A 14,257-nucleotide genomic window follows, 5' to 3' on the forward strand; every position below is an offset into this window, starting at 1 on the left:
CCTTCCTCTCTGGCGCTCCACCTCACCATTGTACTAACCACTGGCAGGAGAGTGGTGGCAGCAGCGATGGTGACGTGTGGTGTCATGTCCGTGGAGAGCCCCGATGAACAAGATCTACACGTGGCCCACGTCTGTGTTAAAGCGCCTGCAACAACACCACCTGTTTGCCATCTCCTTCCTGGGATACCACATTGCTCCAGAGGGCGTGAAGATGGAAGAGCTGAAGGTGGACGCAGTGAGGTCATAGCCTGCCCCGAAAACAACCAAGAAGCTACAGAACTTCATTGGATTTGCCGACTTTCACAGCTGATTCATGAATGGCTTCAGCACTATCCCAGCACCACTCTCGTCGTTGAAAGGCCGACCTCAACACCTCCGCTGGACCCCGGACGTGGAGAAGGCATTCCTTGACCTGAGGGGCAGGTTGGTCACAGCCCCTCTCCTTACACATCCAGACCTCTCAAGCCCTTCACAGTTGAGGTAGACTCGTCCCAGGTCGGGGTGTGGCGGTCCTCTTCCAGCAGCACGGGAACCCCTCTCGGCTCCACACTTGTGCCTACTATTCAAAGAAACTGTCTGCTGCAGAGAGGAACTACGACGTGGGTGACTGGGAGCTACTGCCGGTGAAGTTGGCATTAGAGGAGTGGAGACACTTGCTGGAGGGCACCCTGGAGCCGTTCACTCAACCCCTGACAGGCTTGATGGACGCTTTTCTTAGAGCGCTTCAGGTTCACCCTGTGTGGCGGCATCAGGAGCCGCACCTGGGGGAGGGGCTACTGTTACCTAATCTACTCCGCATGCACCTGTTTCCAATTACTGTTGTTCACCCACCGCCCCTCGCAGAGTATTGTCTGTCTGTTTGCTACCATGCTGGTGGGCCTATTTCGAACTACCAAAAGAAAGTAACTTAAAGTAAATATATTAATTGTTCGTTTTGTTTCCTTTTTGCCTCTCTTTTACGCACTCGTTCCACTTGCACCATCACATTCCCTTAACCAATAATTGAAACGGCTCAGGTTTGGCTATATTCTCAACCCAGCTTACCCCACTGTCATACCATGTACCAGAACATGGTCTAGTATTGTGTCACAAATCTAATAAGAGATCTTACTTTCCTACTTTCTTCTTCCTTTCCCTCATCCACCTCCTCTCGTTCTAATTCTCTTACTCTGATGTTGTCATCCATTGTTCTAAAACACAGATGAGATTACCTGTGGCCCCTTTTATTCATGCCGACATTCTGATAGCTGTTTGACTAATTAGGCTTTTTAGTGTTTTCTCTTCGACAACTATGTGTTGATAGTGTTTGAATTGCAATGATTTGATGGTTACAATTTTGCTTTACAATGAAGGTTGCGTGTAGGGTTTTGCAAAAACCAAAATGAAACCAAAATATGTGTGAAAACAGGTGAATGGTGCTTATAAGTTTAAATAAACTTTGCACTTTGCAAAATGGTTTGGTTTATATACTTCATAGAACTAGTTTTAGTGAGTTAGCGAGTGGAGCTAGATATATACTGAGATTGGAGACACGCTGTCCTTAGTTTTGGTCCTTGAACCCTCATTCATAAGATCAGTCACCAGGATTGTACTCACATTCACCCGACAGAGAACCCACATAATTCAATTTAGTTGAATTTTTATTTGATTCAATTCAATAAATCTTTATTGTCTGCAAATGGAAATTGTTGTGCATGGAAAAAAGACATGAATGTTTAAAACCAATCTCTTGGAGCACACTGTTAAAGGATGAGGAGGGGAAGACAGGGTGAGTTTAACTTTCTTGAGACTATTGTACAGAATGCTTATTGTTAACTTCTACTGTTTGATTATCAAAGACATACCAATAGTCCATTACAATTTTAATGTTATTATTTTATTTTAGCTTTTATTTATTCAGGGAAGTCACCATTGAGACACATAAATAACAGTACTTACAATTTGTCAAAACACATACAATTTGTCACAGATTACCCGCTCCAATAAGGATCTAAATTGAAAAAGGGAGATCATTGACTCTAATTTCAAGGAGGCCTAGAGAGTATTGAGCATGAAAACTAAAAACAGTTCGCCCTAGCTCAGTGGAAACCTAGTGGACCTCCAGAACCAACCAGTTCAGTGTGAGTTTATTAGTTTGATCATAATTTAAATTAAGAATTTTCACAGAGATTACCATCATGGTAGCTTGCCAATTATTACATAATCCTCAGTATTTATTATACTGTATTTCCAAGTTATGTTATACCCACATCTATACAGTACTATCCATTCATTAGCATGGTAAGGCTTACAGAATATACAGATGATATGCATGCTCTTTCTTGCTTCTGTGCCAGGTGCACTTGGTATCTCATGAAGGTCAAAAGAAAATAGCTTGCTGTCCCTTTATTAATTTTCTGTGACAAATTGGCCCTCTTAGACCCCATTTCAAAATGACCAGATCACTAACCTTTCACAGTATATGGTTGGCCTGTCTTTATTATATTTGTGGTCTAGTGCATACAGTTTTCTCTAATTATATTTATTATGCATAACACCATTTTTTGTATGCTGCCCGAAAGACATAGTTGAGAATCTGACAACTTTATATCTGAACATAATGAATCCATAACCATAACATACCATCTTATGTTACCTATAGTGTAAGTGTATGTTTTTCAGAATGCTTCTCAAGAGAAACAAATTACTGTTCTTTTTAATTGATGATTGCATTTACACATAGCCTTCCAGAAATGTTATCAAAATACTTACAGACTCCTCTCCAGGCTATTCGCAATGTGTTTTTGATGCCAACAAAGTGGAAAGGCCTTCTTTTGCTTCTTGTTACATTTCACATGAGCTGCTGAATAAAACATGATCGGCAGCAGGTTCCCATATGAATATTAGGGAATATGTTTATTGCCGATGAGGAGGAGTACCAGGGCAACGTGAATGAGCATGCATCCGTCTGTGGAGTGTACTGGGCTGTGTGTGTGCATACACATCGGATGTAAACACTGCTGTCACTTTGTTGTTAGATGAGCTCATGTATTATTCACGCATTTCCCGAGCAAATGAGGGTGGGGTTGCCGAGTCGTGTTGTGACTGAGGGGATTAGATGCCGTTTGAGGCCAGGCTGCTGCATGGCAAACTTTGTTGAGTAACTCAGATTCTTGAAAACCGCATTTTCTGCCGGACCGCGTAAGCGGAACCGGCTAAGAAGAGTGAATGTCTCTTACTTACTTACTGTGAGTGAGTGAGTGAAATAGCTTTGTGGTTAGAGACGTGGACTTGTGAACTATAGGTCCCGAATTCATATCTCCTCGTAGGCAAAGCGATGTACGCATTATGAATTATTCCACAAAGACGAGTACTTCGCTGGCTAAAACCATTAGTATCTTCATTATAGTAAGACTGAAATAAAACGATTTGCAGTTATATTGCGACTGTTTCTGGTGGTTTTTTCGAAGTACGCATCCATGCATGCATTTTGGGTCAGGATAGACAAACAAATTTGCTGGCTTAACAACATAGTTGTTGCGACTGTTTCTGGCATGGAATAGTTTTTCAGTCTCACTAGCAATTGCTCAATTCTTGTGATTTCCTAGTAGTTAGTAGATACTAGTAAGCCTATACTGGCTAATAAGCTGTTAAAACGACCAGTGACAAAAGCAATACAGTTCATAGACGCTAGGGTGGAGGTAAACTTAAGAAACATTAGTCAGTTTAACACAATCCTCAATGAAGTCTAGCGACTGCTGAAATGCTCTATTTCGTGGCATAGTGGTTAAAGACAGTGCCTCTCATGTGGACTTAAGGTCGAATCTTTTGAGAGCAATGACATTTATTAATTATTTCTGGAAGATTCCAGAATTCTGTCATCTTTTCACTTGATGAAACAGTTATCGTCGCCTTTATTGATAGTTACTGTATAAATGTAATCACGAAGTACGTTGTTTTGCCATTAAAGGAAAAAAATACCTATGCCATGAAATGAAATAGCTTTGGCAGACTCGCTAACAATTTCTCAGTATGACTATTCCAGTAAGTAGTAGCGGTAAAGCATATTACTGGCTAATACACTGTTAAAACGGCCAGTGGCAAACACAATACATAGACGTTATTTGTGGTAGAGGTAAACTTAGTAAGAAAAGTTAGTCAGTTTAACTGTATCAATGTCATTCACGAATGGACAATTAACTATTAAAACGGCCAGTGGCAAAAGAGGATTTGTTCAGGATATACAGATGCCGGGTGTCAGTATAGACAAGTAGCTATACTGACAGCCGACAAATGTACGACTTTGTGGTGTCGTAGTTACCGACACAGCCTCTCATCTGGGACGACCTGGGTTCGTATCTCGAGATGCCAACACTTTCTATTGCGGGCCAGCTGAACTAGGCTTGCCTGGTTTCTTGTTCTCTTACTATGGCAAGGCTGCCTAGTTATAGTGTGTGACGGGTAACCGAATGGTTGCTAGATTGAGTCCCAGAGCCGGCGAGGGGGAACAATCTGTTATTTTGTCCCTGAGCAAGGGGGTTGCTCACCCAGGTCTTTGTGGTAAATGACAATGTGTGCTCAGTCCCAACCAAATATGCACCACAGGCCAAAATATAAGATTTTATGTTCATTGTTACTCATTATTACTATAATTAACAAATGCCATTTAGCAAATGTTTTTATCCTACAGAGTATATGGACCATCTCTAAGGGAGTCCTAATCATAAATCAAACCATCCTGCCTGTGTTATCTTCTAGTTATGGCTCTGAGGCATCTCTGGTGGGCTTGGAAAATGGAGAGACTGAAGACATACAATACCTAGGCGAGCCAGAGGAACCAAATGGTGTTTGTTTTCTAAATGGCATTATATTCTGAATGGAGACGTACTTTGGACCAGACGGGCCCCGATAAAAAAGAAGCGCCATTTCAGACACAACTTGTTGTGCAGGGAGGAATATGATTCAGGAGATGAAAGTTGAGTGTAAAGCCCAGATTTAGATTTTGAGACACATTCCAGTAAGTTAGTAGATACCGGTAAAGCTTATTACTGGCTAATACACTGTTAAAACGGCTAGTGGCAAACACAATACATAGACGCTATTTGTGGTAGAGGTAAACGTTAGTTAGTTTAACTGTATCAATGTCATTCACAAATGGCCAATTAACTGTTAAAACAGCCAGTGGCAAAATAGGATTTGTTCAGGATAGACACATGAGGCTAGGTGTAGTGGTTAGCAACACAGCCTTTCACGTGGGCGACCCGGGTTTGAATCTTGAGAGGGTAGCACTCTCTATTGTGGGCCGACTGAGCTAGGCTTAACTAGTTTCTTGTTTCTAATACCAGTTTAAGACAGTCTCATATACCAGCTTTTACTTGGTATTTTTAGTTTTCAGTTTACTATATGAATACTATATAATTCTGCTAGTACTATACTATAGCATTCTATAGAACAGTATTGTTTTTCTTATCAATTACCCCCGTCTCACTCTCCTATCTCTTCACTCCCAGCATCTGGAAAACGAAATTTGGTTTCCATAGTTACTAAGGTAGAGCCGTGGCGATATGATAGCTACAACACCTCGGTCACATGGGTGGCATTGAGAATAAGGGTGAATGTGTGTGTTTGTGTTTGTGACTGATTGTGTGGGTTGATGGTGTGATTTCCAAAGAGTAGATAAGCCCCCAGATGTTTTGCCAGTGTTGGAACATCTAAAGGTGCAGTGGCTCAGTAACACTACAACCAATACTAAAGAGTAGATTATAAAAAATATCCCTTAGTTTCATGTTGTTTTAAAATACAGTAGAACATAAACAATGAAGATAAACCAACTATTTGGAACTACAAAAATAAATCTTACCAACTTTTTGTTATTATGACTGGAGGTCTACCATCCTACTGTCTACCTGGCTGTCCTTCTTTCTCTATGAATGTAATGTCTCTCTGTCTATCTGTCACTCTGTCCTGCTGTCTATGTTTTTTGTGAGCTGTCTCTTTTCTCAAATTTTCACTCTCACAGTTTCCTCCTCTGAACAGTCTCTACCTACTTCCTCACACTCCTCCATACACACGTCAGCCAGGTTTCTTGCTCTTTTGTATGACACATCCTTTCTTTCTTCCCTCTAACCTATGGGTAGTACAGCTTTGAAATACTACACTATGATGAAATATTCTTCTTATGATGTAGCACAGCCGATTTGCTAAGTGGCGCTTTTGTGCTCTTGGTGGCTTGCCTGTTTGTGCTAGTTAATGCACTTGGGGGTGTGGAACCTGCCCCCCCCCCACCCCCCGTTGGGGACTGCATTGATGTGTTCACATTAAACATGTTTAACTGTGTCAATAAGACAAGGTGGGAAACGAGTGGGGAAATTAATTAGGTCCCACAAGTTCTTCAATTCTTTCTCTGTCTCCGCCTATCTCCGCCCCCTCTCTCTATCCTCTCCGCCTCTTGTGCAGATAATGTTGTAATAGTTTGAAATGGCTCTCCCCGAAAAGCCTCTATTAACTTGTCGCTACATTTTTTTTCCTTTGGTCCAGGCTTTTTACAGTGACATTGTCCGACTTTACTATCTAGCTCTCGCATCCTATATCTCAGTCTCTCAGCAGGCCTTTCAGATTCAGGCCTTAGTGCCACCTGAAAATAAATACAATCAATAATTGCATGCTGTTTTTGTCATTGTGCCATTGGAAATTGGGATTCCTTGTCAGGATTCTTGCATCCTAATTATGTTGGGCAGACTCCATCCCTGCCACACGCATACACAGCAATATGAGGTTAATAAAGTAATCTAGTCAAACCAGGCAATGGACAAACACTGTGCAGACAGCTGATTAAAGCATGATGGGTTTTAATGAATGCAGGACAAGGATGTAACGCTCCCCCCGGACTCCTAAACAGCCTATTCAGCTTCCGCGGTTCAGTGTTTGTGCCACAGTACGCTAAGCTGGAAACCTCAGGAGACCCACACATTCACATTCTATCACTAAATGTTCTGTTTCTCCCTCTGTAGGCGTCCTAGTGATCCTGGCAGTGTCAGCGGGCCTGGCGTCCTCTAACCAGGAGCCGTACACAAGCCGGACTACCCAGGGCCCTGTTGCCATGGTAGAGCCCCACAGTGCCCCCCCCAACCAGCAGTTGGAGGGCTCCGGCAGCGGGGGTGATGCCCCGTCCCTCCAGCGGGGGTCCTTACCCATTATCTGGCCCACCACGGCACATGGCTCCTGGGGCTGGCATCTGACCCATCACAGCAGCCTTGGGCAGACTGTGACTCCAGCCAGTGAAAGCAGCCTTACTTACACTGCGGCGACAGTAACTCTTAGCACTGTGACAATAAAGCAAGACCCCAGCCCAGACAAGAGCGCCCACTTCCCCAATTCGGATGCTGTCCAGCCGGTCCACAGCTACAGTTCTCACCATGCAGACGAGGTCCTTGTGCCTAACTCCGGCCCCCGTGGCCTGAATGCTGTTGTTAACCAGGGCCACAGCCCTCTGAGCCCTGGCCCACATGGCAAGGATGCCCCCCCGCCCAGCATGATTTCAGTGAGAGGGGATACTCTGAGCCCGGAGGTTGGTGGTCCCCCGGCCCCAAGACGTACCCTGGAACCCACAGACCCCAGTCAGCAAGACTTCACAGCTGAGCTGGAGCCCTCATCCCTCTCCTCCTCAGTGGATTCTGGAGCCGTACCCAAGACACCCAGGGAGCATGCTCAAGCCACGCCCAAGCTGTCCCGACCGCACACCATTACCGCACGGCAGGCGCACCCCCCAAGCAATGAAGATCCAACCGAGGAGCTCACAACTGGAAAAAGCCTTTCAGAAATACCCCACTCCCCAGCACGCGCCTCTCCATCCCCCTCCCCCGAAGCCCTTCCTAGTCTGGCCCCAAAGCCCAGCCCTCTCTTCTCCAATGCTACCAAAACCAACGACACCACAGCCCAGGAGACTGGCAGTGAAGGGGGCTCCCCACTCGCCCCTCAGGTTAACGCCACAGACGAAGCCGCCCTTGTTTCATGGTGGCCATTTAGCAATGCCAGTACTTATAACAGCAGTGCGGAGGGCAGCCTGGACAAGGACATGTCCCAGCGGAACAGTTCGTCCTTTACCGAGCCCTCTTCCACGGCCAGCAGGAACTTCCTTAACCGCCTGGTACCTACCACCACCAGGGACCCCTGGGTTAATGACTCCAGCCCTGCTTTTGACCCGCCACTGTCACGCAGCACCATCTGCCTGAGCAAGATGGACATTGTGTGGATCGTGTTGGCCATCAGCGTGCCTGTGTCTTCATGCTGTGAGTATCAAGTAGCAATCTTTGATGCCAAAACGTCTTTTTTTTTGTGATGACAAAGCATTTCATACTGAACCTCCATTTCCCTCTAAGCGGGATGAATATTTCTAGTACAATCTCAGAATGAATGCAAAGCCCCTTAGAGAAAAATAATTTCAAAGGCAACGAGGTTAGAAAAATCATGTTTGAGCCAGTATAAAGCTACGCACCACTTTTAGGAGGCTGAGATCTCTTTCATACCACCCAGCCTATCCACTGAGGCACTATGTTATATAATGAAAGAGCCCAACTGAAATACTCGATTTTTTTCGTTAGTTCTAGTATTTCAGAGGCTGTACTGACTTTGCCTCCTCCTCTCTTTTCTTCAGTTCTTCAGTTTATATTATTTTATATTTTATTTAAGCCATATCTTTTGCTATTTAAAGCTAAGCTTTATTGATACAAGAGAGGGATTGAATCTGCCAAACACCCAAAGTTAATAGCTAAACATCCTGGAAACCAAAAGAAAAACTGGACAGTTCTTTACAGTCCAAAAAAAGCATACACATTTTTCTGCATACTTCAAGTTAGATGCACATTTCTTGGAATGATTATATGGCTATATTGGAAAGTAAGGAAGGATAAGGCTGGGGCAATGTCCCTTCCATTGCCTTGGGGCATTGGAGTTTGTTAGGTCAGAGGGAAGTGTCGCCAGCTGCATGTGCAATAGCTCATGAGAATCCTAACTGACTAAACTCCTTCCATTCATCCATCCTCTCTCAGCTGTCCTCTTGACCATATGCTGTATGAGGAGGAAGAAGAAGTCTTCCAACCAGGAAAACAACCTGAGCTACTGGAACAATGCCATCACTATGGACTACTTCAACAGGCATGCTGTGGAGCTGCCACGCGAAATAACGTGTCTTGACAACACTGAGGTGATACACACAGTCCTGATTAGATCAACTGCCCCTTGTGTGTAATGATTAGTAAAATAAGGACTTATTTATACACACACACACATTAATGGTTGTTGTAGAACCCAGAATTAGCCTGGTATAAAATACATTTCATATGATATGTGTGTCTATCTGTTTGATAGTGTAGACTACAGTTCAGAATTACCTGCAGATTTGATGAATTTGTGGCCTATATTAATTCCAGCATTAAATACTACCTATTTAGGAAACTCAAACAGTTGTGTTTTTCATAATTCAGGAATGACACAGAAAATGTAAATCTGGAGCTATGTGTTGTTGCCAAGTAGCTAGAATAGTTTAGAAGAAGTGAGGTCTATAGTGTTCTGTCTATATGGACCACAGTGCCCTCTGCTGTAAGACACACAGTACAGCAATAATATTATGGCCCAACATCAGCTATTCATATGGGATCATTTTAGTTCTTCAGCTTATCTTTTATGGAGTCCTTCACCTTTCAATTAACTCCTGACATATTTTTGTTCCTATGAAATATTTGTTGCTGTTGCCATGACATTTGCCATCCTCCTCAGCTCCCCTTGCCATTTCTCATTTGCATACTGACCACACCTCTTTCTGGTTTGTCATCTCTTTTTTTGCCCCATCGCTGTCTCTCTCTCTTCATCCCTCCATCCCTCTTCTGGTGGGGCAGGAGGAGGATGACGAGGTTGGAACATGTTTAGGGTGCTCATCGTGACCCTCAGGTGTTTTGTTGTTGTACATCTCCACTCATCTCCCTTTTCTCTCCATCCTCCCACTGTCTATCTCCTCTCACAATTTCCCTAAAGGTCCACTGACATGCCTGATGCTGTTACCATAGAGATTAATCCTGAATTAATGTATCTTTATGTCCATTATAATCAACATTGCATTATTTTTCTGCAATAGCCTTTTTCCTGTGCAACCTAATATACTAGGCTACAGGAGTACAAGCAGCTGCTATATACCCACTATATAGAGTGATGTACATGTACAGGTTTATGGGCTATTTCCAGCCTCCCTTTGTCTCAGTTCTTGCTGTAGGGCTTATTTTTTTGAATCACGATGTTGTTCGTTCAGCTTTCTTTCCCTCCCCACCCACTGTTATGTCTTTCAGCTGAGTCACAGCCTTTATCTCTCTGCTCTCTCTCTGCTGTGTTGCATCTTCTGCTGAGTCACCCCTGTTCTCCTCTTACCATCTTCTCTGTGTCATGGAGCCAAGCTCCCCTCCCTCCTGCCTTCTAGTTTCCTCTAAATTCTTTCTCTCTGTTAGTATATTCAGTCCACCATCTTTTGTTAAGCTTTTATCTCTTTTATAGTTTGTACATGGTATGAAACACACATTTATGTGGTGGCGCCCATGCTAATCTATGTGCGTGTTCCAGGAGCAGGAGACCTGTCTACCCCCGAATGGGGACTACAGTGACAGCGGGGTGGTGCTGGTAAACCCTTTCTGCCAGGAAACCCTGTTCATCAACAGAGAGAAGGCCTGCGACATCTAGAGAGGAGAAGGACGCTTCTGATAGTACCATTACAACATGACTTTCATAAATAAAAGTCTGACTTTCATAATAAAAGTCCCCCCACCACGGCATTCTCCCCTCCACTGTCATTGTCATTTTTATACATGTGATAAATCTTCAGAGACTACTTTATACTGTATATTATGAATACATAGACAAGACTAAGAGAAGAGCGAAAATCAGACACTATTTACTAAAAGGGTGCACCTGCATATTTTTCTGATGTACATTTTCTACAAATGCTGAATTGTGATAAGGGTTTTTATGTCTTTATAAACTACAGAGTATGTGTGAGTTTTTTTTTTTTTTTACAGTAGCTTAATGGTGAGTGCATTGTGGATGCCGCCGACTAAATTCTGCTTTAGAGAGATATTCTGTAAGAATGTTGTTTCTTTTTTTCTTTTTTTTACCCAAAATACTTACTGAAAAGCCTGTTGAACTTGAATTATTCACCTACGTACATGAGGCGATATAGAGGTTTAGGGCAAGGTTTGTGAGGCCAGGATTTAGCACAGGTTATAGACAGTTAATCATTTGAACTGCATCTATAGTAGGGGGACCTGGAACAGTGGTATAGTTTTGGGACAATGCCCATGAGGTATAGTGTTGTATCTGTATTGACCAAATGGAATTGACTTTTCAAATGCTTTTTCCTCTTCGCGTGTCACCAGCCTCTCAGTAGAGGGACCACATTCATGTCTTAACTCCCTTTGTCAAGCTGTCAGTCAACAACTGTTACAGCCCTTTCTGTGCTTGTATGTTTCCAATTGTCTGTGTGTGTGTGTGTGTGTGTGTGTGTGTGCACGTGGCTGTGCTTGATTGTGCACTGTCTGTCTCTGTCCGTCTGCCTGTCTTTCTTTTTTTAAGGTATGGAGTGGGTTCTGGTTTTGGCATATAAAAAGGTTTGTTAAAGTTGGCCCTCTAACCTTTAGAAATAATTGTGAGACCAAAATGATCTAAACTCCCTCCATAAGTACAGTATTTGTCCATAAGAGTTAACTGTGTTTATTACTGTAATGTACAGATATTGAATGATTGTTGCTTTAACTGATGGATGTAAAAATTACATAGAAATCATGACCAATGAAAAAAATCACAGTTAATATTAACTGTGAGCACACAACTGTGGCAGAGTTTAATCAAACATACGTATATTATATTTCATTATTAAAACAATTTATGTTTATCATGCTTGAAATGCTTATCTGTTAAATCATACTTGTGTTTAAAAAAAACTTGTGGACAATTTTTTTTGTTAAATGTGTTGTCAATCTACTGAATGTTGAGGCTGAAAGAGCATGCCGTGCCATACTACAGAATGGGGGTGTATCTTGTGTCCAATCAACATTTTATTTTTTGTATCGTAGCATACACTGTACTTTTTACTGCTGAGCAATAAAAGAGAAAAGCTTTCAATATGTACTCCTCTAACTGATTAAAACCCATTTTACTCCTTACACTCCTCCCTTAAGACTGTGATGACCACTGGTAACGTTGCATATTAATGGCATAATAGCTCCAGAGTAATTATTTGTGCCACTGCCATGTGTAAACTGGGATAAAACCACATATATATTTTTATATTTTGGGGATTTTATTTTGTCAACTGTCTAAACGGCTGTATGTGCTTCAGTATTTGCAGCTTATGGAAGAGCCATCACTGTCTCGTATCCATGTTATAAATGCATACATATGTTTTTATTCAATGTTATTTCATGTCCTTGTATAATACTTATTTTTGTTAATTGTCCATGAACAAAATAACGAGAAGAATCACAACTGGCTGCATCCAAATCGGTAAGAGAGCAGATGTTCATTAAACTTGTTGGACAAAACAATGTGTCATTGCCTTGCTGACCCCAGCAAAACCATTGAGTGTTCTAGAATGTTCTCTGTTCATCTCTGCTGGATATGGTCAGGGGCCATTCTATACACACCTGGCCTCACTGTCATTGAATACCTAACTTTGCCAATTCTTACAAGCTTCACTATTTGGAGTTAATTGAAGAGCTCACTTTATCCTTTTCACTGATAAAAATGTGTACATACAATATGTTTATATTCAATGTTATTTGTTGTTCTTGTTTGACTTCTATGTCAGAGGTTTGGAAAAGGGCATAATGTATTTCTAAGCGAAGGCTATCTTTTAATGGAAAGCGGGAAAGGGTATGTTTCAGTCTGAAGTTCCATTCAGAGAATAAGCTGCCACAATACTTTTATTGTAAAGGAATGCGGGGTTTGAGAAAATAAGTAACTAATTAATAAAATTAAATATATTTTTTAAAGGGATTCTCTCTTGTACCATAGTTAGTGATTAATACGAGCAATACATTGATCAGGGATCAGTATATAAAGTTAACAAGGTAGTGTCTCCACACTAAACATTGGTAAGAGTTGTCCTGGCAGGCACAAATTAATGCCACAGAGAGTATTTAGAGGCCTCTAGTGGCCAAAGGCTTTTTTCACATTGTAAATTTGCGTAACTTGGAAAAGGCTGTTTAACCAATGACATCTCCATTGAGGCACAGTTTTCAAACTCAGAGATACAACATTGCAAGCCTAGACCATGCTTGGGGTTTAAGTGAAAGATTTTGCCTTAGTTTTTCATTTCACATTGAAGACAATGTTTTAATTATATAAAACTGTCATTAGTATAACCCATAGACTGTAAAAAAAATGGACGACGCCCTTTCGCTCTTTTCCATTGGTGAAAACTGAAGCCGCCAGTGTCCCGATACAGCACTGACATCTTGGACTTGCGTCTGCGCAGATAGCGATCTTGGGACCAGTTCTGCGCAGTAGTTCTGCGCAGTAGTTATGCGCAGTAGCGAGCAGGAAGTAAAGCCGTAAAGCCGCAAAATCAACAGCCCCACCCCTGTGCCCCGCCCTCACTCTCCCTCGCAGAATGCGCCTACCGTAATCAATCGCAAGTCCAATGTACTGCAGAACAACCCATTATGTCTGTGTGAAATTATATCAATTATAGACATTTTGAGATTAAATGTAAAGTTCCAATCTCCTCAGTCCTCCGAAGATTTAGTGGCTCCTCGGCTCAGATAGCTGTCAAAAGGAAAATTCTCCATTCTGCAATTATTGCTTCCAAGAGATTTTATTAAATTATATACATTTCAACCCTTACAGTTTGTATTGATTTGTGGGTACTTTTTATATTTTATTTCAGCTCACTTTTGCAAGTGAACAAAGATGTTGTACTCATTTCATTTTTCTTCACATTAAATAAGGGCAGAGGAGGCAACAATTGTGAAAGCTTAGATAGTAATTGAAACTGCATCCGGTTTGGATGGGGATTCCTCAGAGGGAAGGTGGCGAGGGCTTAGGGTGTAAAACTTTGTGATTTGAGTGTAGCTCCTGTATCAGATATTTCACCATCCAATCACAGTCAAAATGAGGTTCAGGTATGCCGCAGGTCTTTTGTGGAGGATGACGCACTGCCCTGTCTGTTTCAATAGGATAACATCTATTGTGGCTATTTATGTCTTCTAACTAAATTATTGTTTTACTAGGTGGAACTTTT

At 42.2% G+C, this 14,257-nt stretch overlaps 1 protein-coding gene across 1 annotated transcript in view; it reads left to right on the forward strand.

Moving 5' to 3' along the window:
- The window catches only part of tmem108 (transmembrane protein 108), a 59,625-nt gene extending 47,068 nt beyond the window's left edge, over positions 1-12,557 (forward strand). Inside the window, exons 3-5 of the mRNA XM_010899768.4 lie at positions 6,990-8,267; positions 9,027-9,181; positions 10,585-12,557. Coding sequence (XP_010898070.2) covers positions 6,990-8,267; positions 9,027-9,181; positions 10,585-10,701 — 1,550 coding nt within the window. The 3' untranslated portion in view covers positions 10,702-12,557. The remainder of the gene's footprint in view (positions 1-6,989; positions 8,268-9,026; positions 9,182-10,584) is intronic.
- The last annotated feature ends 1,700 nt before the right edge of the window (positions 12,558-14,257 follow it).

The sequence above is a fragment of the Esox lucius genome, chromosome 21, assembly GCF_011004845.1.
Source record: "Esox lucius isolate fEsoLuc1 chromosome 21, fEsoLuc1.pri, whole genome shotgun sequence".
NCBI classification, from domain to species: domain Eukaryota; kingdom Metazoa; phylum Chordata; class Actinopteri; order Esociformes; family Esocidae; genus Esox; species Esox lucius.